This window comes from Lissotriton vulgaris, chromosome 5 (assembly GCF_964263255.1).
Source record: "Lissotriton vulgaris chromosome 5, aLisVul1.2, whole genome shotgun sequence".
In the NCBI taxonomy this organism is placed as follows: Eukaryota; Metazoa; Chordata; class Amphibia; order Caudata; family Salamandridae; genus Lissotriton; species Lissotriton vulgaris.
The window spans coordinates 1,685,167,823-1,685,195,220 of NC_141693.1; the positions used below are offsets into that span (position 1 = coordinate 1,685,167,823).

Sequence of the window (27,398 nt, forward strand, 5' to 3'; positions counted from 1 at the left end):
TTTTCCCAAGTCCGAACTGGGGGCTCCTCGTTTGGGTTTCTTGGTGCTCAGGCCTTGAATGCGCTGACCGCTTCACCGAGAGCGGTGACAGATTTAGTTACTTTCAGGAAGCGTCTCAAAACTTTGTTTTTTAATCAGTAAGTGTGAGTACTCGGCCCCTGCTTTCTGTTGTCCCCTTTTCCCTTCTCTTTTCTGCAATTGTAGCCGGTAGGGGAGGTCTAATCCAGGGACCTCTGATGCGCCAGGACACTCTTTTGAATAGCTGTGCGCTATAGAAATGCCTTTATTCATTCATTCATTTGTCCCTTAGACCAGTGTGGTTACACTGTGTGCAGTCTGTGTTCCGCGGTCTGTGCTGCACGTTCGAGTATGCACTGGACCTCTGCCCTGTGATGCAATTGGTTCAATCTACGGATATGGACCTGCAGGGGCATCGGCTGAGAGCTCATCTTCAGTGCTGTCCTATTTGATTACCGTTGCTACAGGATGCTTACTAGGAGTCATTACTGGATGCTCCACTCCTAGATTCTGGCTCTTCTACTGCGGTTAAACTGCACTGTCACACCATCAGCATCTGCTGAACGGGCTGGATATCACCATGTTTATTCTTTGGAAATAGCTCTTCATGCCACTGTGGATACATCGTATGTGGGTTCCTTCATGGAATCCACTGACTCTCTGAACATGGGACACATTTTGGAAGCCTCATATATTTTTAATTTAGCGTCTTGTTTTTAAATTAAATTGGCTTTTTATTTAGTTGCGTGCTTTTATTCCTTTCTCAGTAAGCAATATTATCATATTGCTCGTACACTCTTTCCAAGGCTAAGCACATAGAATGAGAGGCTCCAGACAAACCATTGCATCTGCCCTGCACCTTAGATACAGTGTGATTATTATGTAAACTGTACCTTTGTTACATACAGCAGAGGAGCACTTCTACTGGGGTTATCCTGGAACAGAATATACCTCTTTTTAACACATTATTTTTTCCCCCGCAGGGAATTATAACACGGTCGCTACAACAACCTTGTTGTAACCACGCATACTATTACCCCGCAAGTCATAACAGCTTTGTTCATCTTACTAATAATTGCAGTTCACACTTTCTATACAAGAATACAAATGTCTCAATAAATATTTGGAAAGTCAGATTTTTATCTTTCTTGTGTTTACCTTGGGCATGCAAAAGGAATAACGAAAGGGTAGATCTGTTTCCTCAACTTCCTAGCGAAATAACAGCGGTCATGATCGAGGTTGCAGATTCCATCTGGTATGGTTAGGGGTTCATACGGGGCACTGTGAGCTAGCTAGGAATTGGGTCAACATTTTCTGGTATGTGGGCCAAGCACCCATAGTCTTAAGTTTGTTGTGTAGATACATAGTCTACTTAATTTGTGGGAAAAGTAGAAAACTTGGTGACTTGATCTCTGATCTCCTGCTCTCAGATGAGCACTTCACCCAAGGATGGATGCACCTGTCACTACAGTGGCTGCAGCATATGGAGGACAGAAGACATCCCTTGCAATAGGTTCTCCACAATCGACTGCCAAGCCAGAGCAGGGTCCCGGAGATCACAGAGTAAGATAATTCTGCTCAGTGTTGGAACCATTGCCTGCAGAGGCAATTGTACCAGTACAGATGGTAATTATTGAGGCACCACTAAAGGGTCCTCATTTGTCAGTGCATGAGTAGGAGGATGCAAGAAGCCGTCCGACCTAGCAGGCATAGGATCATCAGGACTGGAATACAACACACTCATGAAACATCAGAAGAATAGCCTGAATGTTTTGGATGCTCTCTGGAGGAGGGAAAACCCAAAGCATACATGTCCAGTACTGTCACTCTAGGAGAGGTTTGGAACCTTGATGGAAAAACCTAGGTCGAACAGGGATACAGATGTGATCGATTTGCAGGTGAAGTGATACCATCTGAGGAGTACCAGCCTTGAGCAGCTAGTCGTCCAGGTACGGAAACACAAGACTGCAATTACTGTCATCACCTTTGTGAAGACTCAGGTGCCGATACTAGCCCAATCAGGAGGAATGCAAACTGGTAGTGGATGGAACCTTCCAAGTTGAGACTGCAGAATCAGTATGTGAAAACTGGTATCTTGCAAATTGAGGGACACAATCCAGTCTCCCACTTTGAGTACCAACAGAACATAAGCCAGGTAAAGAAAGCATCATGAATTTTTCGTTGCACTGAATAAAGGTTCAAGTTCCTGGTCTAAGATTAGAAGAACACCACAGCACTTCTTGGGATCTGTGAGTAGCATCCCTTCCCAATTTCCTAAACTTTGCCTAATTCCACCACTCTATTCTTCAGTAGTGCTGCTACCTGCTGCTGCAGTATACAGGGTAGGTCTTCTGTCTGAATGTTAGAGGGATCATGCCACGGTCCTATTGGAAGGGTAGGGCATGTCCCCTTTCTACAATCTGAGGGACCCACTGGTCCGCAGTTAAAGTCTTCAAGGCCGGTAGAAAGGAGGATAGCCCAGCCAGAGAGTTCACCTGCTCAGACATGGGTATACTAGAGCTGCATTCCTAATAGTGAGGAGCTGGAGGCCACCTTTTGGGTAACTGTAAACTTTTCCTTGCCCCAGCCTCAGTATTGTTAGAATAGAGAGTTTTGAGATGGCCACTGCCAAAAGTTAAATCCCCTTGAGATGCAACAAACCATCCTGTGCTGACAGTAGCCAATTTGGGGAGACTACAAACCAAGACAATGATCTGCAGCTCTGCTTTCATTATACCTCTTTAAAGAAGAGTTTGCCTTGTCGCCATTGAAAGGAAAATACATAAGGGTCACTTGAACATCAGGTGAAAACCCTGAAGACCTAAAACAGGCAGGACGACGAAGAGCTACTAGAGACCCCATTGCCCTTGCATGTCTAAACTGGCCTTAATAATGTGTCTGGACACACCTTCACCATCTCAGACCTCCAGGTTATATGGTAGGGGCTGAGGAACCATATGGGCTGTATCCCTCAGTAAGTATGTGACATTAAATGATTTTAGGGCAAACCTACCTACTGAAAAAACCTTCCTTCAGGCAGCTTCAAGTTTCTTATAGTCCCTATCAACTGAGGCTGTCGAGAACACTCGAGAAATCCATTTTGGAAAGCATGAAGACGGTGCGATCAAGTGCTCTGGAAATGGGTGGACAGAAAGTAATGGACAATCCCTTGGAGCAGGCCTGTAACTCCTCGTCACCAACCTACTGATTGCCAAGGCAGAAATGGCATCTCCCAGCCTGCCATTACTGAGCCCAAGAGAGCTTTTTTGAAAGGCAACCACAGTTCAGATGCTTATGCAGACATCTGCAACACTTCTGTTTCCAAGATTTACTTTCCACTACTGTCAACTGAAGTTCTGGAAACTCAATTGACATGTGAATCAATAAGCGGAAGGAAGTCACCTTGGCAGGGGGTTGCCCTGAAAGGAACTCTACCTCCGCCTCCGGTGACATACCCACTCCACTTGCACTCCTCAAAGATAGACAGTTGGTCATATCCAAGGACAGGAGAGGTTGGAGGCTCACCGCTTCACTACTACTTCTACATACACCATGTCTATGGTATCAGAGTCTGAATCAAAGATGTCTTGCATAGTTTTAGAATATTGCTCTGGTGCACCCTTCACTTGCTCTTTCCTTCGTTGCTCTTTTAGTTGGTGCTGGACTTCCCTCTGGGCCTATGCACTATCTCCTTGGATTTGAGAAGAGGCTGATCCCTAGGACGACACTGCTGACTCCGTATCTGAGGCACCAGAGTTGGTGATTGTGGCGCTGCTATCAGCATTGGAGGCTTCAGGCAGGACATAGGCTGCTGCAGCAGAGATTGGATCACTGGTGCAAAAGTTGGCACCAGCATGACCTCAGTGATGCCAGAGAAGAGGGTTGAATGGCATCAGGAAAAGAACTGCCAGTGTGATCCCATAAAGGGTTGCACAGAGCCCAAACATGCGACAAGGGGATAGCTGAACATCATTTTGAGCAAGAAGGCAGGATCTACCCCTTGACCAAAGAACTCTGGATAGGCTTGCGATGGCTTAGGGTACTGCAACAGTGCCAAAAAGGACCATTAGGTCTGAGGTTCGGGATGAAATGCTGGGGGGAGGCTCCGGGGACAATGACGCTGCTGGCACCATGTTTTCAGGAAGTTAAATAATGATCAGCTCCTGGTCAGATGGCGAATTTGCAGGAGACCAAGAGCAAGTCAGGGATTTACCACCAGAAGAATAGTGGTATGGCTTCTTTTAATGTTTACGGTGTTTCTCCCTGGACGAAGATAGGGAGGATAGTGTCTTAGACCTTGGTTGGGACTGGTGTCGAGCTCATCCTGAGCAGGGCCATAAAATGTTTGGCCTCCATCTCATTGATCACCTTTGGATGCATGCTGAGATAGGAGAGAGACAACCTCCAGTCATGCTCTAATCTCAACCACCAGAAGCAAATGTTCCGGGGTCAGAAATGTACATCTGACTATAACAATTCCTACAGGGTCTGAATCCCAAATCTGTGTCAAATCATGCAGAAAAAAAGAAACTGACATTAGGGCACCTGGTTGGGAGCTTAATGGCTCCAGTGATGTCATGTGGTGTCGTTACCAGCGCCCCCTACCGGCATGGAGGAACTCTGGAAAGTTTCCGGATCTAGTCTGGTACCTGCAATAGTCTAGAAGTGAGGAATCTGCAGGTACAAGGCTCAAGCAGGAACCTGAAAGCAAGGATTTTATCTGGAGTGGACACCAAATAATGGATGCACTCAATATACCAACAGTTAACACGATTACACCACGGTCAGCACAGTACAAAATATGAAAATAGGCATGGGTATCCATAACATAGCAGGAATTGGCACATTCCAGGGGCAGAATTATTCAAAGGGTAGGCAAACCATTATGCATGGGTGCCCCTGTGTGTAAAGAAGTGTTATCATTATGCCAGGCCAGAATACTTCCCAGGATGGATAACACCATAATATGGCTGACCAAAATAAGCCTAAGATTAACACCATTGGTAACTGAAAATGTCAACTGAGGGATGGGGCAGGGTGGGGATCTCCACACAAAGAAGTGGTGAAACAGAGCAGCATGAATTCGGTTTCTATGTTCCAAGAAGAATTTAGCCTTCCCCAGAATCAATTTAACACATATTTACAGATCTGACAAACACTCTGCTTTAAATGACTAACGCATTAGAGCTCTAAAACGTTAATACACCTACGGTCCAAAATCACACTAGCCGTCATTAAGGGGGTAAGAAAATATCCGAGGTTTGCAGATCATTAATCATATGCACACACCAAATACTTTCTGTTAGAAATGGGTAGCCTGGTGCAGAGCGGGCAGGACAAACTCCTGAGGACATGTGTGAAGCATCCACCCAGTACACACAGACGACTCACCAGGCACACCACAAAAAGAGATACCACCCCAGTTTTGGTGAAAAAGAATAACTTTTGTATTGTACCAAACCTACACAGGTAATCATAATTATCACTATACGGCACCAACTGGCGCCAGGGCAATATTTGCAATGGGGATTATTTACAGGGCAGGCCCAATCGGGCCGCTGCCAGAACCATTGGGAAAGGATCAGGGATAAATGAAAAAGATAAGTCCATCAGTTGCAATGCTAGAATAGGAAAACATAAAGCATTCTCAGTTGGCATAAGACATTAGGCTTGAACTCCTCAGAGTGCACCTCAGAGGAAGCATCAACACATGGTGCATGGCATAACACAGGGCCTAGAAACCTTCCTTAGCATGAGCACCTCCAACTTGGGGGCCTAAACCAGTAGCATGAACACATTTAACATGGGGGCATATACCATCAGCGTTAACACATTGGCAGTCTATCAGCATATGGCACCCTGGATCTAAACACATGAGGCCTTGACACACTAGATCCAGCGGAAACCAGGATTACCACAGCCTGATATCAGGCAGACATGTTAGGCATAAATCCTGAGCATGACATTAGCAACCAGTACCCGCATCAGGGGGGAACCATTACCAGTGGCGTAAAAGCACAACATTAGGCAGCATTGCTGGAATAGGTCGCATTAGGCAGGGTCCTCTTCTCCTGGGCACAGTTGTAGCGCCTTGGTAGCAAGCAGAGCACAGTCAATACGAATAAGGCACTCTGCCAGCACTACAATGCAGCAAGCATGTCGGGGAATTGAAATATAGCGCTTTGACAGCACAGCGCTGCAGGCCTCAGCTCCTCTTCCCCTGGCACCCTGAATATAGCACTTACGATGTGCTCAGTCCCACCAGGGGCTTCAGGGAAGACAGGTAGCGCTCCTCACCAGCAATGCGAATATAGCGCTCACGAGGCGCTAGGTAGCTGTCACAGATTAAGGGTTCCACCTAAGGATATAGGGCCCACACTCCTCTCTCCTCACTGGCCATCTGTATATAGCGCTTGGGCAGTACAGCGCTAGAGTGCAGGCAGGGGGAAGGTACAGGCAGTCCACGTGGATGGCTCACGAGGCACTAGTCCCACCAGCAGACTCAGGGACAACAGGTCGCGCTCCTCACCTCCTTCTGGGCACAGTCAAAGGTGCTCCTTGGTAGTCACTCAAAGCGCTCTCCTTTTCCAGGCGCTAGGTAGCAATCAGGGCCCAGGTGTAGCCCTCATGAGGCGCTAGGGCAGGAGGGCAGACAGGCAGTGCTAGGCCAGGTCAGTGGGTACTCATCAGTACAGGACAGCAGCTCCTGGGAACTATCATCCCCTGTAACGTGGCCCTCCGCCTGGTACAGCAGCCTGAACTCCAGCAGCGGGCTCTCACTGGCTCTGTGGACAGTGGAGGGGTACAGATGGCCTCAGGGGCCAGCGCATATGCCTATGAGGTGGCACCCCCTAGCAGCAGGTCCCCTCACTCTCAAGTCCACGCTCTGACTGAGCACATGCCATCTCTACTGTTCTACAAATACCATAAAGGCTGGAAGCTTCTACAAGGTCCCTGGCAGTTCCAGCCCCAACTGTCACTGTGGGGAGTATAGAGCACCTTGTCACTTCAAACACTAGACCGCTAACCCACTGCACATAAACTTCTCCCAACTTCAGGAGGAGATAAATGTGCACGACAATTAATTCAGTTTTAGCAGATGCATTTCAGACCAGGTTATTCTTGTAATTGTGCCAGGTGGTATTCCCACCTCCCCCAAGATTTTGCTTTGACCAATTTAAAATGGAGTACTTGCTGAGATTGTGAGTTCAGGTCCTGTTTAAAGATCCTGTGCTGTTTCAAACTGTAATTGGAACACAGCGCCTGACGTTGGGTTCTGAAAGCTAATGTACAGGGCTTGCTGGAAAGCCGTAGGTCCTGATTCAGACCCCATCTCCGTAAAAGAATACTGTTTATTGATGAGCAGAACAATAAAAACTATGCATGTCTGAAGGGCCAAATATGGTTCCACAGCCCATCAGACCTGTGTTTTGTTTCTCCTTCTACTCTTGAAGGGTCTGAAGAAGCAAAGCTACTTTTCCAAATCCGCAGAAGCAGGGTAAAAAGAGATACAAACGCCTTTATGACAAGTTACAACAGCTCACAATTTCTCTTCCTTCTGTCTTTCTTCCTCTCTCAACCAGATCTCTTCTCCCTGTTTCCCTGAGGTGCCTCCTTTCCGCTCCACACTTTTTTCTTGCACATTGGGTGGATTATGATGGTATAAATATTTTAGAACTTGGATACACCACAGCTTAGGGACTTAGTTAAGTCTGTGAGAGAGTTATAAAGCTTATGGTGACTCTGCTATTGCTGGATATACAGATTTGGGTGTGACGTTTGGTGATCAGGCTCATTGTTAATTTATAATACGTTGAGTGGGGGGCGGCCTGGTTATTTCTTCTCCCTTTAGCTCCTATTGTTTGAAATATTTCCCCATGAAACAACTTAAGTTGACTTACTAGCGCATGTGAATTTTCAAACCCTAGAAACGTGAGGCATGACATTAGTTTAATGAAGTTCAACTGCTGGGCCATGTTAGAGGGTATGCCCATGATGTATGGCCTCACCTTTACCTCCAAGATACCAACACGGTGTAGATGCCATTAAAATACTTGACATCACGTAAATAGGGGTTAAAGGAACGAGACCTACTTCTTCTTGATACTGTATTGCGGTATTCAATAAAATTGGGCTTTGAAGGACATTTACCGCACTGTTTGGACTTCAGGAGCCGCCTGCAGTTTTCAGGAAGTGACAAATCTAAATTGATTAAATTGCCTTTCAGCTACTTTATCGGATCAGTTTCTTTGTGCCGACACGTACTACAGCGAGACTGTGCCCGTAGCTGATAAACAATGCGGGAGAAGGCAGGCTCTTCATTAAGGGCCAATACGCTCTATGCTCACTATTCAATTAATCAATGGCCTGCCTTCCAGCCTAAATACACATGGATGTTAACGAAAAAGAATACACTTAGCGATGAAAACGAAAGCAATCTCAGGCACTCACTTATATTGCAAAAACAAGAATTGACTGAGCCTATAAGTCTGCTTTTTGGTATGAGGGTGTCCAATGGTTATTCTCTAAACATTGTTATTGCAAATATATGAATAAAAATGTACATTTAAAAAACATGCTGGCGCCTACATGTGAAATGGGAGATTAACGGGCACCAGTGCCTGGCAGAGGATTAAAGAGGCATGACGTGGATTTAAGACTACCAGCATTGGTATTCAGTCGACAATTAATAGCACCAGCCGCGGGCTTCAGAGAAGCTTTTTGGGCACCAGCACTCATTCTTTTATAAATGAAGTACTGGTCTGCCTCATTTGAAGTACAGAAGAAGTGCCACTTGAAGAAGCTAGCCACTGGTAAATGGACAGCAAAGATTGGGGTTCGAGGGTGTAGTATGTACTTATAGTTATATTTCACTTTTCCTTACTTGCTCTTTAAGGAATGTTGTGTTTTGGTTCTAGTTCCATGTTCTTAGAATTGTGATATGTTTACTGTGACCATTGCTTACCTGTTTCTCTGCTTCAATGGTCGTGGGTTGATTTCTCTGCCATTAAATCTTAAATGGTGAAATCCTTACTTGGACTTGGCTTCTAATTTATGTAACGGATTCCCTCTACATATATTGGCGACGATTAGAAAAAACATTTGGGATCTCGTTTTCAAATCAAACCCACCGACGTGAGCCGATCAGCTGTTGAGTATTCCAGTTATCGCGTTTCAACGGAAATTGCCGATTTCGACTCTTCGCTCTACATTTATGCGTTATCTATTAACGTAACTTTCAAAACTGTGAGTTATTTATTTCTTTTTTCTCGATTACCTGTGAAGAAGTTGTTCAGGCCTGACACCACCGTTGGATTCAAATCCGTGAAGGATTCGATCTCGCGCTTCCTGACTTGTGTGTTCACGCGGCTCTCACGCAGGCGCAGCACGTCTTTCATTCAGACGTCATCACGTGGCTGTCATAGCAACCTGCCTTGCCGCTCACACACGCGCTACACAGGAAGTCGCTACCATGGTAACCTGCCTCGTTTGCCTTTCCATCTCGTAACGTTTGTTCAACACGAGTGTGTAAAAAGGCATTTAACTTACAATTAACGGGCAATTTGTCAGCGCAACGCGACTATATGCTCTATAGTCGATGGTTTCCTGTACAGGTAATTTGTTTTTTTAATAAGATAAAAGAAGAAATCGCATAAGTTTCAAAAAGACTTACTACTGAGAACATTATATTTTATTATTTAAAATTGCCATTATTCATTTTACTTCATTATGGCAACTTCTGGAAATAACAACAATGGGATTGTAGCTCCTCCTTCATTTCTAATTAATCCTGGCAAGCCTCCTACACCATGGCACAAATGGCTACGTGTGTTTACTAACTATTTAGAAGCTATAGATGCTTTAGATTATCCTGCGTCCCGAAAAAGAGCTATCCTTTTCAATCATTTAGGAGATGCTGGCCAACAATTATTTGACAATTTGGCAGTGGTACAAGCACCTGCGGATGATGACTCGTGGAATGTATACACAGAGGCGTTAACACGTTTGGGCAAACAATTTAAAGATGATCCATCAGTCATGGTGGAGAGACATATGTTCTTTAAAAGAAAACAATTACAGGAGGAGTCTATAGAAGACTATGTGGCTACCTTACGAGTTCTTGCATCAAAATGCGAATTTGGAACTTATCTTGAGACTGCTCTACGTGATCAGTTAGTTTTTAATTGCTTTAATAAGAAGATCCAAGAGCGAATTTTGACATGTAAAAATCCATCTTTAGATGAAGTTATTGTAATTGCGAAAAGTATTGAGTGTTCTGTTGTCTCCTCTAAAATTTTAGCTGAATATGCCTCTTCTTCAACTGTGTGCAATATTTCGCAGGCATCAGGGGACAATTGTAATGTTAATGTTGTTTCTAACCGAAATGTTGGGAAAAGAGCTTTTGAATCCAAAGCTAATGCTTTTTGTTACAGGTGCGGCTCGAAGTTTCATGTTGCAAATAATCCAAAATGTCCTGCACAGGGTAAAAGGTGTTCTAATTGTAAGCGTGTAGGTCACTTTGCTGCTTCGTGTCGTTTACCCAAAGATAAGTCTAAGGTTAATTTGGTTTATTCCGAGGAAGAAATTTGTGATGCATTAAATCTTTCTTCCATTTCGTTCATTCAGGTAAATGCTTTATGTGATTTCAGCATCAAGGGTCCTATTTGCTCCATTTCTATTGGGATTCAGACCATACAGGTTATGGCTGACTCCGGATCCCCTATTACCATTTTGGATGAAGCTACTTTTCAGTGCTCTTGGAATAACAAAGAATTATTCACTACTGATGTTAATCCTAAGGCTTTCGGGGGTTTTGATATAACAATGCGAGGGTATTTTCCATGTTACTTTGGGTGATCTTCCCATTCTGGCTGTCTTTGATTATTGTAATGACCCCATTCTTTGCAATGTTTTAGAGAAATACAAAGTTGTTTTTGAAGATAAGATTGGGTTAGTGAAGAATTTCGAACATGATATTAAGTTAAAAGACAACTCTTGTCCTGTTGTCCAAAAGGTACGGCCTGTTCCCCTGTCTGTGAGAGAGGATTTGAGAAAGCACATCGAGTCACTTATTGCCCAAGACATTATTTGTCCAGTTGAGTCTTCAGAATGGGTTTCTGCTGCCGTCGTAGCACGAAAACCTTCTGGGGAAATTCGTTTATGTACAATGGTCTTACTGTCAACAAGAAGAAATGTAAGTTTTTGGCTGATGAGGTTGATTACTTAGGTCACAATCTCTCGAAAGACGGTATTAAACCCAAATCTTCTTTGTTGGAAGCTATTAGAAACGCTCCTCCTCCTCTTGATAAAGACTCGCTCAGAGCATTTTTGGGGTTGAGTGAGTATTATGCTCGTTTTGTTAGGAGCTATGCTCTTGTTGTTCAGCCTCTTAGGGATCTGTTAAAAAAACATGCTAGATTTGTCTGGTCCTCTGAATCTCAGTCTGCTTTTGACTCCGTCAAAGATTTGATACTATCTGCTCCTGCCATTAAGCCCTTTTCCCATGGTGTACAGTGCATTATTACTGTTGATGCTAGTTCCCGTGGTCTAGGGGCTGTTCTTAGTCAAGTGATTAAGGGTGAGGAATGCACCATTGCATTCGCTTCTCGTTCGCTATCTTCTGCTGAAGCAAATTACAGCACCATAGAGCGAGAAGCCTTGGCTTGCTCATGGTCTGTGGAAAAATTTAAAATGTACATTTGGGGTACCAGATTTCTTTTATACACAGACCACAAGCCGTTAATATACATGCTTGGTGAGAGTTCCTCCAATCGAGCTTCTTCTCGCTTAGTTAGACTATTGGCACGTCTCCAAGAATTTAATTTTGAGATAAAATATTTACCGGGTGGCAAAAACATTCGTGCTGATTGTTTGTCACGCATTCCTTTGTCCACTTGTAATTTAGTCAACTCTGATATTGAGTTTGTGTTTGCCGTAGATGATGCCCTCCTTGGTACTAAACTTACTAAACAAGAGTGGTTAAAGGGTATGGATAATGATTCTTGTTTACTCAATGTCAAGAAATTTTTGATTAAAGGGTGGCCCAAAGATAGAAGCATGTCTACTGAGGAAAATCATTTTGCACAAGTTGCTTCTGAATTGTCAGTGTCAGGTGACATCTTGTTCAGGCAAGACAAGTTTGTCCCACCTGTTGGCATCCGACAATCCATTATTTCTTTGGCCCATGAGTCTCACCCTGGTATCACTGGTACTACCAATAAGATTAAAACCACTTATTGGTGGCCGGGTATCGATAGCCAAGTTAAAACCTTTGTCAATCAATGCCCACAGTGTCTATGTTCTGATAAACACTGGAAGTTGTCCAATGCACCACTTGTTCCTGTAGAGTGGCCTGAGTCTCCGTGGCAGAAAATTGCCATAGATTTCGCTGGTCCATTTTCTGTTTTCAATGATGATTTCAAATTTTTAATTGTGGCCATTGATTACTTTTCAAAATGGATCTATTTTTCTTTTGTCAAGAACCCTAATTCTGTTGCTGTAATTTTTTTTTTAAAGGGTTTGTTTGCCATTGAGGGTTATCCACATGAAATTGTTTCAGATAACGGTTCGCACTTTATTTCACAGGAGATGAATTTGTTTTTAAACAATTTAGACATTAAGCACATGTTGGTTCCTCTTTACAGTCCTGCTTCTAATGGCCTTGTAGAAAGAGCTAACCGTTTATTGAAGGAAGCTATTCAAACAGCCTGTGCTAATAGACTTGTTATTGCTGAATTCCTAAGAGAAAAGATCTGGAATTATAATTGTACCCCGCATAGTACTACTGGTGTGTCCCCTTTTGTTTTACTGCGAGGTAGAATTCCCATTTCTAGATTGAACCCATCTTGGTTGATGAAAAGTTCTGTTGTCAACGTGGATTTAACTAAAATTCGTGAACATGTTAAGAGCAAACAGGAAAGTTACAAGAATTATTACGACAAACGCATGCATGTCTCTGAAAAACCACTTGTTTCTGGTGATTGGGTTATCATTAAGAAACCGGTTAAAATAACTAAGGGGCAATCCAAATTTTCTGCTCCTGTTAAGGTTTTAAAAGTTTCTCGTTCTGCTGCTCTTCTATTTGAAAGGGGTTGGTGGAACAAGAATGCTCTTATTAAAATCTCTGACCAACAAGCTAAGATCATTTCTTCCAACAAGCTGTCCTCTGATTTGCCTGAGGATTGCACATCTGATTGGTTCGGAGTTGGAGAATCCTCTATGTCCCCATCTGTTACTTCAGTTCCTTCTAACTTCTCTTCCCTTGATCCATCCTTTTTAGCACATGGTGATTCAAGTGTTTTGACTCCCTCTCCCAATTTACAGCCTGTTTCCAATTCCATTGGTGCGGGTGATGGTAGGGATCTTGGTCGCAGAATCAGATCTGTTCCAGTGAGACTCCATGATTATGTTTTGAATTAATCTTGTTTTTTATGTATCCATTTATATTGTTTTACTGTGTTTTCTTTTGTCTCCTTTTCTTTTTCATCTGCTTCTCTTTTTTATTTATTAGGGGAAGGATGTGTAGTATGTACTTATAGTTATATTTCACTTTTCCTTACTTGCTCTTTAAGGAATGTTGTGTTTTGGTTCTAGTTCCATGTTCTTAGAATTGTGATATGTTTACTGTGACCATTGCTTACCTGTTTCTCTGCTTCAATGGTCGTGGGTTGATTTCTCTGCCATTAAATCTTAAATGGTGAAATCCTTACTTGGACTTGGCTTCTAATTTATGTAACGGATTCCCTCTACAGAGGGCTATCAGCTTCACTTGTATTCATTGTTAAAACATAAATGAATGTGGTCATGAGGAGGGTAAATAGCCACAGTGAAATTTAATAGTCTGAGTTTTAGTTTTCCTTATGAAGAATTTGTCCGAGGACCTCAAATACTGCTCATAGTGACCTTATATATTTATTGGAATCCAGGAACACCTACTCAGTGCCGTTTATAAACAGCACGCGCTTTATAAAAACTTTACATTGCACACTGTGTAATATTTAATACACACAATTTAAAGTAAAAGCTGCTCTGTGTTCTGCTACTTAACACCACATTTCAGCGCTCCCACTTTCCTCTCAGAACCAACAGAGCCCATTCATATTTCTTTCTTACATTTTGAAACACCTTTTTTTGTACAAATAATGTTATTAGCTTTTCGAAAAAGAAAAAAAAGCATGCAATCATACATTCATTCATGCCATACAAAGAAAATGTATGAGGTACAGGATGCTCGTGAGATAATTGTTTACAAGTATTAGTTTTTATAGCTGAAAGTCTAAAAACCGACCAGGTGAGCAAGGGCACAACTATGGGCTGTGTTCACAGTGTAACTAACAAAGCGCATGTGTTCAAGAACACAAAAAGTAACACAACTTGAATGAATAAAATTTGATGGGTGGGTTTAGTACCAAAGAGTATGGCATTATTGGCGGAGGGCTGAGGAAGGGGGTATGTCGGCTTCATGACCGTAGTATTAGCATTTATTTATTTATTTATTTATTTTTTTATTATACTTCTGATCACACACATTATACATTCAGCAGTTTGTTTACGCCACAAACAAAAGATATCTTATAGTATTACAACACAGGCAATAAGCATAAACAATTTACACTAAGAAAATAAACAGCAAAAAGATAAAACAGAATTAAATGGAAAACATATCATAATACTTTACATAATTCACAGGTCCCTCCACTATAAGCCAAAATCCTATGATAAACTAAATACTAATCGTAGGCATGTTACCCTATCCCAGCCCTCCAGCAAGCTAAAGGCTCCCAAATTCTACCTCCTCGTGCTCTCCATACCCTTCCCTTCGTGGCATATATAGGTTTCTCCAGGTTATGTGCCGCTATTAAATTCGCCAACCAGACTTGTATCGACGGGGAAGTCTTGTCCAGCCAAGCCCTTGCTATCATTAATCTGAACACTGCCATAGCCAGAAACAAGAAATCTCCCTGCGCAAGATTACTCCCATCTGGTCAGATTCCCAGCAAAATCCAAGTGGCGGTTAGAGTTATCTGTATCCCTAATGACCTATCCAGGAAACCCTCAATATCTTTAATTAAAGTGTGTAGCTGAGGACAGGTGGCAAACATATGGACAATGTCTGCATCAGGGGAATTACACCTGGGGCAAGTGGTCCCCTCAGAACCCCCCCATTTAGCAATTCTAGCTGGTGTATGGTAAAGCGAATATAAAGTCTTATAATGCTGGGATTGTAGGGGAGCTGAACACAGAATAGTGCGACCCAAGTCCAATGACTCCTTAAAGGCTTCAGGATCCACACCTATTTTCCCTATCCATTTACTGCTATGCTTAGCCATATCATCCGGCTTACCACTCACTAAAAACGCATACCCTGACCTAATAGTTGACTCGCCACCACTAGATATATTCTCCATAAAATCATTTCCATTATACCCTGCTGGGCCCCCCTGTTTATTACCCAGAAAACTCCTAACTTGTAGAAACTTTAAAAAATCCCTTCCGTCTATTCTATTCTATATTTACTTACAAGATCCTCAAACTGCATTATTCCCTACTGATTCCTTAAGTCGCCTATCTGTCTAATTCCTTTAACCTCCCAAGCAGCCATTACAGAATCAGAAAAGATTTCAGGGGGAAATGATTTATTATTATAAACTTTGGTATATCTATTATATCTGCCCAGGCCTGACTTCTTCAAGAAAATATTCCAAATTTTAAGGGCCGCACTTACAGTCTTTGATTGTTTCCTTCTCAGATAACCTAACTCAGTATGACATAAAAAACTATTTTCTGCCTCCTGCCCTAACACTGCTGCATATATTTCTGTGGACATATTTGTTATTTTCTGTAGCTGACCACCCCCTCCAATCAATCCCTGCATATATTGCAATGCCGCCGCCAAATAGTACAACCTAAAATCTGGTGCGCCCCAGCCCACTCTTTCTCTTGGTAACGACATGAATTTATAAGCCCTCCGAGTTTTTCCATGAGCCCATAAAAACCTATTTAAAGTTCCTTCCAACGTGTTAAACCATTTGGCCTAAAAAAAAAAGGGGGAATTGATCGAAATAAATAAAGAAACTTAGGTAAAATCAACATTTTTAAGACATTAGTACAACCCACCAAAGAAAGATGCAAATTATTGAGCCTCTCCAAGTCCTTTCTAACTTTAGTCAATAAAGGAGCCATATTGATCTCAACCACAGTGTCCAAGTTCCCGGAAATTGTAATCCCCAGATATGTGGCTGAACTAACCACCCTACTATCAAAACTCCTAGTAAAATGATTTATAACAATTTGCGGCTTGGATTTGTTTAGGCTATATCCTGAAACTTGACCAAATCTTTGGGCTTCCATTTCCAACCCCTAATAGCAATATCTGGGTTTGGGGATAGTATAGCCACATCGTCTGCGTAAGCTAGAGATTTAATTGTAAAGTCATTCACTTTCATTGGTGGAATACCATCATTTCTTTATAATCTTCGTAGAAATGGCTCCAAATATAATGCAAAAAGCAGTGGGGATGACTGGCACCCTTGCCTTGTCCCCCTTAAAATTTTAACTACATCTGAGTGCTCCCTATTCACTCTAATATTTGCAGTAGGATTATTATATAGGACTTGTATGGCTTTTATAAAGCCTTCACCAATACCACTCCACCTTAAAACTGCCCATAAGAATTCCCAGGCGACCCTGTCAAAGGCCTTCTCAGCATCTAAAAAGAGTGCCGCTATAGGGTCGCCCAGGCCCCCGGCAGCATCAAACATAGTGACCACCATTCTAACATGTTGGGTCGTGCCTTTCCCGGGTATAAAACCGTGTTGTGATGTGCTTACCAGATGTTCGATACTCCCTGCTAGTCTTTTTGCCAACATTTTTGAATATATTTTAATGTCTGAATTCATCAGAGTAATAGGTCTGTATGAACCGGGAAGTGTTGTAGGTTTCCCTTTTTTTGCAATGACAATAATATCTGTCCCACCCCAGGACTCAGGAGGTATCCCGCCCCGTTGTGTATAATCCATAATCTCAAACATGTCGACCAATAGAGCATTTTGAAACACTTTATAGAATTCAATCGGGATTTGGTCTGGCCCAGCTGCTTTCCCTGAGGGGAGGCTGCCCAAGGCCCAAGTAAACTCCTCCAAACTGAGAGGGGCATCTAGCATCTCCTTTTCCTCAGGAGACAAACCGGGGGGAGGAATATCGCTGAGATAACTGTCTATCTCACTCTGACTCGTTACTTCACCCAGGGTGTATAGATCATCATAAAATTTCCTAAAAACTTCCCTTATCAAATCTGGATCTGTAACAGAGACCCCCTGTAAATCAAATATCTCTTTGATATCGGTTGCAGCAGTACGCTGCCTGGTTCGCACCGCCAAAACGTGACCAACCCTCTCACTCAGTTCGTACGCGTCCTGCTTTTTAACCATATAATTCTCAGCTGCTTTCCTGCTGAATCCTTCTATGGCCTCTCCTTTGAGGGCTACAATTTTAAGCAAGAAAGGCTCCACTGCAGTATTCTGTCTTATAGCTGTAACTAACTTTTCTTCCTCTGCTATCAACCTTTGTCGAATTTCTTCAATTCTGATTCTTTCCCTCTTTCGTTTGGCCAATACATAGCTCATCGTCTCTCCTCTTATACCCGCTTTGAAGCAGTCCCAACCCACCCCTGGGGATGCTGAACCTCTGTTTATATCCCAAAAAAACGTTATCCAAGCTTCCATATGTTTCTGATATGCCCCATCTTTTAGAAGAATACGTTCAAAGGTCCACCGTGTATTTCTACTCTCAGCCATAGGCATATTGAATGTTAGCACCAGGGGACTATGATCTGAGACAATCCTAGGATGTTTTTCCACTTGGACCCCATTGATTAACGAATTAGAAACTAAAAAGTAGTCCAATCTGACCAAAGTTTTGTGAGGGGCCGAATAAAAAGTGCTACTATCCAAATGAGGATGTTGCTCCATCCAAGGGTCAGCTAAAGAGTTGTGCTGTACCAGGTCGGCTAATGCCCTATGTGTCTTTTTCTTCCTCCCTGTGTATCTACCCCCCCGGTGCTAAAAACGAGCTTTCTGGGTCGTGAATGTTAAAATCCCCACAACATACAATGGGCTCTGGCCACTGGGCAAGTTCAATATCAATAAACTTCCATACATCAGGATCGTCTTCAGTAGAACCATAAATTGTGACCAATGTGAATTTTACCCCTTTAAAACAAATTTCCACTATAGCCCACCTACCCCATTGATCCTCCTTCTTCCTATGAACCACAGCATCTCTATTTCTTCCCAGAATTGCCACCCCTCTGGTCCTAGTTCCTTGTTTACTAGCTGCTAATACCGTGAACCCCAGCTGATCCAAAAGGTATACCTGTGTGGCCTCAATATGAGTCTCCTGGAGACATACCAGATCTAAATGAAGAGTTCTCAATAATCCCGCGACCTTCAATCTCTTATTGGAATCATTGAGGCCACATACATTAATTGAAGCAATTTTACAAGACATTAAGGGATATCAAATAACTTTCTTATCATAAGCCATCCTTCAACAAAGAAATTATACAAAATATATAAACATTCTACTTTTTCCGGGTATAATCTATGCTGTCTATACTGTAGCTGAACCTCAATGAAAATGTGTGTTATTACAATCCAAAAAACAACAATTTTAACCATATTTAAAACCCCCCAACCCCCCAGCCCTCCCTTGCCTTGCCCTCCCCCTCTAGAACCATCCCCACAGAGAGGCAAACCCTCAGATTTTCATAGCACAAGTGATATAGTATCTCATTATGATAAGGTAAGCCTCTCCGGGGAGGAGGGTGGGTCGCATGTGAATCTATGAAAGATACCAATACTGGATAACTGAAGTTACACTAAGTAACTCGTTTTCTTATCCAGTATTGGGGTATCTTTCATAGATTCACATGCTTAGAATCAGAATAGCTAGCAGTAAATAATACTCATATGCATAGTGGACGGTGGGTATCATAAGACGTGTAAGAGATACCATACTAAGACCAATGCAAAATTCACAAACATGTTCATCTTGTGTGAAAGAGCAAACCATACTTATACATAATAATGGTCATATAAAACATTACACTTTACAATATTAGTTACAATCCATTCTTGCCATTCTTGCCATCAGGCTTACCTTATCTAAAAAGGTTGTGCAGTACTGCTTGTCCAACTGCCGATTCAGCCTCTGGTGCTAGATCCAAGCAAGAATGCCTGGTGAGAGTGTGTACACTCTTCCAGGTCGCCGCTCGGCAAATTTTGTCCAAGGACACACCAGCAAACAATGCCGTAGAAGAAGACATTGCCCTGGTAGAATGAGCTCTTGGTTTTCTTGATAATGGATGACCTGCTTTGCAATGACAAAATTGAATAGCAGATGCAATCTACTTTGAGATGGTAGCTTATGAGATAGAAGATCCTATTTTGGATCCCCCATGCGAGAGAAACAACTGATCAGATTTCCTGAAGGACACAGTGCGAGATATGTAAAATTTTAGGAATCTCTTGACATCCAAAGTATGCAATGACTTCTCCGCCGCAGAAGACGGATTGGGGAAGAAAGTCCGCAATACCACAAGTTCATTGAGATGAAAAGAAGTTGAAACCTTAGGAATGAATGTGGGATTAGTCCGCAAAAGGACGTAATCATTAGTGAATTTCAGATATGGTTGCCGTATAGTGAACGCCTGTAATTCACTGACTCTTCGAGAAGAGGTGAGTGCCAACAGTAACTCAGATTTCCATGAGAGATATTTGATATCAGCTTTATGAATGGGTTCAAATGGATGTTTCATGAGCTGTTGTAGAACCACATTTGGCTTCCATTCTGGAGGAGGAGCCTTAAGAGGCAGGAAAGTCCTGAAAAGTCCCTTCAGGAACTGCTTAATGAGACGATTTGAACAAAGTGACCCCATCCCTGAAGACCTTCTGTATGTAGAAATAGCAGCTAAATGCAATTTAACTGAGGCGAACCTTAGACCAGACTTAGAGAGTGACAAAAGGTAAGGTAGCACCTTATCAGGGGAACATTCCAACGGATGTAGACTATTATTAGAGCACCAATGACAGAATCTCTTCCATTTCAGGGCATAGGTCCGCAATGTGGAAGGGGTTCTTGCTCTGTTTAGAATGTCTCTTCATTCCTGAGGAATCTCTATGTCCTTGAAATCTGTGAGTCCAGGAACCAAGCATGGAGTTGCAGTTGAGCTGGGCAAGGATGAAGAATCTGACCGTCGCTCATTGATAGCAGATTGAGCTGTATCGGAAGGCCGGACGGCTTGCACTTGGAGAGAAGGAGAAGCTCTGTGAACCAGTGTTGATGGGGCCATTTCGGAGAAATCAGAATCATGCAACATGGTTCCTTTTTCATTTTGTGCAAAACTTTCGGGATAAGAGGAAAGGGATGGAATGCGTAAGCAAAGATTCCCTTCCACCTCATCATGAATGCGTTTCCCCAAGAACCCTTCTCCGGTTCCCAACTTGCGAAGAAAGGGCACTTCCTGTTGCTCTTGGTGGCAAATAGAACCAGCTTCGGCTTGACCCACTTCAGAAAGATGCTGTGCAGCACTGATTGATCCAGTTCCCACTCGTGGCAAGATTTCGTTGTTCTGCTGAGACAGTCTGCCCAGGTGTTCTGTTCTCCTGGTAGAAGTTCCACCTTGATTGTTATTTTGTGCACGAGAAGCCACTTCCATATGCTCTGAGCCTCTTGAGTTAGAATGTGAGACCTCGTACCACCCTGCTTGTTCAGGTAATGCATACAAGTGGTGTTGTCGGTTCTGATGAGAACTGTTGAACCTCGCATTCTGGGAAGAAAAGATTGCAGGGCTAGTGCAATTGCCTGAAGTTCCAGAAAATTGATGTGCATCTTCGCCATCAATGACGGCCACTTTCTCCTTATACTGAGGTCTTGAAATTGGGCCCCCCAACCTTCTAGGGAAGCATCTGTGGTGATGATATAATCTGGAATTGTAGGTTGAAAAGTGAGCCCTTCGGAGACATTCTTGGAACTTCTCCACCAAGAAAGCGTTTCTTTCATAACAGGAGTCACTTGAATAATGTCGTCGAACGACCCTGATATTTGGAGCCACTGGTTGTCTAGCTCCTCTTTAAGTGGTCTCATCCTTAACCTTGCTTGAGGCACTAGCAGGATTGCTGACGATAAAATCCCCAGAAAAGATTTGATCATTCTCACTGAAGCAGACTTTCTTTTTAGGAGTTCTGATGCCAGAGAGAGAAAACAAGATATCCTTACTGCGGACAAGAATGCCTTGTCTTGAATAGTGTTCAATTTCGCTCCCAGGATTTGTGTTACTTGGGACGGATAAAGGCTTGACTTTTGGGCATTCAGTGATAGTCCCAGTGAGTGAAACACCTACAGGCATTTTGTAGTTGCCAGAGATGCCTAGTGAAAGGATGGAACCTTTATTAGCCAGTCGTCTAAATATGGGAACAATTGTATGCCTTGCAGCCTGAGATGAGCTGCTACCGGGGCTAGAAATTTGGTAAAGACTCTTGGAGCCGAACGTAGGCCGAATGGAAGAACTCTGAACTGGAAATGTGCACCTGCCACAGTGAACCTCAGGAATTTCCGATACTTGTAATGAATTGGGATATGGAAATATGCATTTCGGAGGTCCAGGTTTGTCATGAAATCTGCATGATCCAGAAGCCGAAGAATTTCCTGGAGTGTAACCATGCGAAAGGATTTTTTCTGAAGGTACTTGTTCAGCATCCGCACATCTAAAATTGGCCTCCAATCGCCCAACTTTTTCTTTATTAGGAAAAAGTGAGAATAGAATTCTTTTCCTTTTTGAGAATGAGGGACTCTCTCTATTGCTCCTTTTGATAGCAAGCTTCCACTTCTTTCCTGAGAAGAGAGAGATGTGGTGGGTTCTTTTTCAGAGGTAGATGCGGAGGAGGAAATTTGGTGAATTCCAGGGTGTGTCCAAATTTTATGATATCTAATACTCATTTGTCTTTGGTTATTTTCTTCCAATTGTGCAAATGCTGGGAAACTTTGGGAATTTTGAAAGCTGGGTCTGGTGCAGGGGCAAAAAGAATGTCACTGCCTTCTGGCAGAATCTCTGCCTTGAGCCTGGCGTCTCTTGCCTTGTTGTCTGTAGGCAGCCACCGGAGGATTTTTGTAGCTTTGCTGCTGTTGTTGGTAATTGTACCCATAACGACCTTGGTTACCTTGCTGTTGATACTTTTGGTATCCTCCCGAAAGGAGTGAGATCCTCTGCCTCTTGCTCCACAAAAAGGTGTCTTCCTATACTGCAAAGCACCCAAAGATTTATCAGTATCTGTGTCTTTCTTTATCTCTTGAAGAGCATCATCAATATGCTTGCCGAAAAAGAGGTCACCATCGAAGGGCATATCAAGTATTTTTGTTTGGATTTCAGGTCGAAAATTTGTAGACTTAAGCCAGCCTTGTCGTCTTAATGTAGCTGCTCCAGGTAACTGACAAAATCCAAGCGATGCTATATCTACAGAGATATCTATGATCTCAGTAGCTGATCTTTCACCTTCCATCAGAATTTTCCGTGCTTCCATTTTCTTGTCTTCAGGTAAGTACTCTATGTATGGCGAGATGTCCGACCATAACGATCGGTCATATCTGCTTAAAATGGCCAATCAGTTTGTCGCCCGAACTGTAGCACCTGCCATGGTTGTAAAACGCTTGCCTATGTTATCAAGGCGCCTTCCATCTTTATCCGGAGGAGCTGTTATAGGAGTGGAAGGATTCCTAGATTTTCTCTGCGCTGCCTGAGAAATTACTGAATCCACTTTAGGGTGACCTGAAAGGCAGGCAGGGGAATCATCTGGTGCCTTGTACTTTTTATGAATCCGAGGCAGAATTGCAGGAATGGAAAATGGGGTCTTCATGATCTTCATTTCTTCTTCCCAAATGTGATCAATTATGGGAATGGAACGTGTGGACTTTCTGTTCAGGTCTTTAAAATCATACAAAAAACACTCTGTCTTTTGTACTGGCATGGTCAGGTGAAATCTTGTAGCTGCTCATTCCATGATGGCGTGAAAACCTCCTATGTCCTCAGGAGGAGAGTCTGCAGCTGGAGGAATAGGCAAAACTGGTTCTGGGATCAGATAATCGTCCCATTCATCTACGGTAGTTGGTGAATTAGGAATTTCTCCCTCCTCTGCTACCGTGTCTCTATCTTCATCTTGCGACAAAGGTATTGTCACCTGGGGCTCAGAAAATGGCGTTGCAGGTGTTACAGGTTGTATATCTACAGGAGTAGAAACTTGTTGCGGAGCTGGGGTTGGAGGAAAACGACTATTATAGTCTTTAAGCATCGCCGAAAGATGTTGTAGCAAAGCGGCTGGCATTTGAACCATAGGTTCCTGATGGAAACTTACTTGTGGCACTCTCAATGACTCACAAGGCTCATAATATTCCTCTTCTTCCTCCTCATGATACTTTATCCTGAGCTGGGAAGGGTCATGTGCCTGCCCATAAGGATCATCGTCTTCCTCAGATTCCTCCAAATAATGGCTAGGAGGCAAGGGTGAAATGTGTGACACATCATGATAAAATTGTCTATTGGATGACAATTTAGAGCTCAAAACAGGTGTAAACTGTAAAGGCGCAGGTCTTGCACGCTTTAACGTAGCAGAAATATACTTTGACGGAGACTCATTCTGCAGATATAGAAGTAACAATTGGCATCGACAACGTTGAAATCATAGTCGCTGTCGACGGAAAAAACATTGTCGACGAGGTGGTCGTCGGCGTCATGGTCGAAGTCGTCGTCGACGGTGGACACACTGACGGGGGAACAATTATCATCGTCGACGGTGAGGTCGTTGACGGAATCTGCGGCGGTCTCGTCGGCGGCGGAAGGCTCGTCGTCGACGGGAGAATCTTCGTTGACGGCGGAGGCATCGTCGACGGAATCTTCGACGGCGAAGCAGGCGTCCACGAGGTGAGAACTCTCGACGACGAAGGGGCACTCGTCGACGACACCGATGACGGAGACTTCGTCGACGGTATATTTTTCTTCGACGTTGAAGATCCACTCACCTTCTGTGGTGATTTCCTCGTCAACGAAGATTTAGCCATCGATGGAGGGTCCTGAAGAGATTTAGAGGCAGTTTTCTGAGAAACCTTCGCCTTATCTCTAGATTTTACCTCAGAAGAGACTTTCTCTTTTTTTGAGGAAGAGCGACGCACTTCAGAGGAATACGTTTTTAAGGTCTTACTCATCTTTTCAGGAGGATCCCCAGATCTATCTCTCTTCTTAGAGATGGGAGTGGACACTTGAGGACTAATGCAGCCTTCACCTTCAGACACTACTTCAGATGATGCCTTCAAATTCTCCAACCAAATCAGCAGACGTCCTTCTCTATCCTTTAAGGTTTTGGCCGGGAAGGTCCAACAAATCCTGCAGTCCTTAACCTTGTGTGCTGGGTAGAGGCAATAAATACACTCCTTATGTGGGTCCTCAAAGTGAAGTCTTTTCTTCCCACAGGAAGAACAGGCTAGAAACAAGTTTTTCTTAGAATCAGACATAATTTCTCCTCAGAAAGAAAGGAACAAGGAAAAAACTGAGCAGAGCTCAGGGAGACTCCCTAACACACGAGGTGCGGTAGAAAATCAGAGGTTTGCCTCTCTGTGGGGATGGTTCTAGAGGGTGCTACTGCCTGATTGGCTGGTTTCAAAAGTTTGGTTCTTTTCACAAAAAGACTGAGATAGACTATTGTAGTGACTTTTCTATACACTGTAGCCTATGGTATAATGTTATTATGACTATAATGTATGTGTTTTATTGTACCACGAGACTCCCACCTCGTCGGCGGGGATGATTCTAAGCATGTGAATCTATGAAAGATACCCCAATCCTGGATAACAGGAGTAATAGTAATTTGCAGATAAAGTGCTCTTTAACACCATTAAATCCAAGCACCATTTTAGCACAGAAAATGTTTAGGATCCCAAGAGTGGCATTAGAGGCTGAATAGAATCTTTTATCAAAGCTTGTACATAATCCATAAATTATTACTGCATATGGACTGGGAACTGGGTGAAGATTTGTCAGCAAAGAGCACTGTTCCCCATCTGCTATTGAAACTTGTTAGGTTTGCTTACATAGCTACTATGTGCAGTGGTGCTGGAACAATTTTCTGAGTCCGGGCGCAGCCATCAATGTTACATCACTGAAGTCAAAGGGATTGTGAAAAATCCAAGCAGTACTCAAAGAACAAGAGTAGCAAATAAGCCACATCCATTCAGCGAGAAATTGATAAGGGTGTAGTACGGTGCAGTTTGGAGCAAACTTTAGCAAATATATATCACTAAAGCATGATGTATTAACACACTTCCGTTTACAAAAAAGACCACTTTCCAATGAAATGGCCACTAAATTTGCTAACATAATAGCGCACAAATGATAATGTGTGGCAAAGGGGTTTCAGCAAATGTCTATCGATTGCAACTCACCAAGTCAAATGTCTTGATTTGATTTCAACCTATTAAAATCTTTGTTTCCATCGCATTTCAGATTTAAAAATGTGCTTCGTTTGGAATTTCCTACTGCTGATCTATTTCGAAATACTTAGTACAGTTCGTTTACATGTATTTTTAAATAGAAAATACATTACATACTACAGCCATTCCTGTCACACTCCCGGGACCACAGCAAGATTGCTTGACAAAATGCTCTAACTTTGCCGTCTAAGAAAGTAAACACAAATCTCCATGCTAAAAGAATAAGCAGAAGATTGACAGACATATCTGGCATTTGACCTCTGTCTTTGAACGCACAGCTAATGAGACAAGATAAACCACAATTTACAGGCATCTTTACTTCGCATTCACCTTCTGAATTCCAGCATTGTTATTTTGGGGGTGCTGCAGCACCCACTGTACCCCTTCTCCCAGCACCTGTGACAATGTGTGATCTTGTGATGGAGCACGGGGTGGGATGGGGCATGCCAAAGCAACATTGGAGGCAAAAGCAATACGGGGAGGTTCGGTGAAAAGTGAAAGCAACACGGGGAAGAGCAACGCAAGGGTTGGGGAAAGCAACATAGAGAGGGTGGCTGAAGGAACAACAGGAATAGAGAAGGAGGGTGCAGGCGGGGAAGGAAAAACTGAGGGTTCTGGGAGGCAACATATAACACAGAGTGCAGGGGGAGAAAAGTACACGAGGAAGACAGCTCAAAATCACAGGCCCTCTCATGGAGTGCTTAACACACAAGAAAAAAAGTAGTGCTTGAAAAGCAAGTAGTGGAAGTAGAGATGCCCGCCAATCAAAGAGATGCTAAAGAGGCCTTGCTACTTGGGAGGAACAAAAACAACATTGACAAGGTTATAAGAAGCAGGCAAGGAGAGAGCTAGGAAAACCAACCAATGGTAAGCAGTCTCTAGGCCCCTCTATGTTCTAGGTAATCCACAAAAGGCCTCACAACAGACATGGCATGCACGGCCTAGTAAGCACGACCTAAAAGGTGAAAATAAAGAAAGCTATGTTAAAAATCTAAATGGGTTATGCTGTTCAGACTAATTTGAAGACTAACAAACATTGGCAAAGGCAAAAGGTGATGCTCACATAATTGGCGAAAGCTATGCTGTAAAGTCAGACATTACAAATCAGCTCAAATCGGGTCTGTTACCCGAGTTAACGGGTTGGCTACTGCCCTGCAACTGCCCTTTGTGCCAGGAGCATCTCATAAGTAACACAAAATACAGGCAAGTCAACACAATTAAATCCCTCCCATCATTTGTGTTGGCAACAAGAGGAGTTAAAAGAGCAAACTGGTACAGTGTGGAAAAAAAGGAAAAAATACTGAGAAAAACATATGACGTTCTGTTTACAATAGACACAAATGTAGGAAACCTCACTAGATATCATAATGTTTATGGAAGTTAAAATTCTAGGTTTCAAGGTCCTTCAATGCAGATTAAGCGTAGGAGTAAAAAACTCCACTGTAAAATGCAGGTATTGTTTGATTCTTTATTTCACTGACAGATTATCAGGATGTTTCCATTATTTACACTGTAGATTCCAGAAGATAAAAAGTATTCACATACGTTCCACTGAAAAACATTCCACGCTTGTAAAAAAAAAAAAAAAAAAGGTGCTTGAAATTCACAGCAAGAATCACTTATCATACCGGTTAATTTCTTGACAGGCTGAAGACGGGCACTGATGGACTGATGAGTGAGTAAGGGTGATGAGGGGAGAGAGCGGGACACACCCTCCATTATCCTAATGTGCTGCATTCCTTCGGACACCGGGAGAGGGGGAATGGGGTAGTCAGGCTCAAATGCGCAGTCGTTTTCTGCTGACGTACAACCACCTAGAAAACACAAAACAGAAACTGAAACTCACT

General features: G+C 43.0%; 1 protein-coding gene across 1 annotated transcript in view; it reads right to left on the reverse strand.

The window, feature by feature from the left end:
• The window catches only part of TANC2 (tetratricopeptide repeat, ankyrin repeat and coiled-coil containing 2), a 2,475,706-nt gene that overhangs the window by 1,372,055 nt on the left and 1,076,253 nt on the right, over nucleotides 1–27,398 (reverse strand). Inside the window, exon 7 of the mRNA XM_086923824.1 lies at nucleotides 27,180–27,365. Coding sequence (XP_086779950.1) covers nucleotides 27,180–27,365 — 186 coding nt within the window. The remainder of the gene's footprint in view (nucleotides 1–27,179; nucleotides 27,366–27,398) is intronic.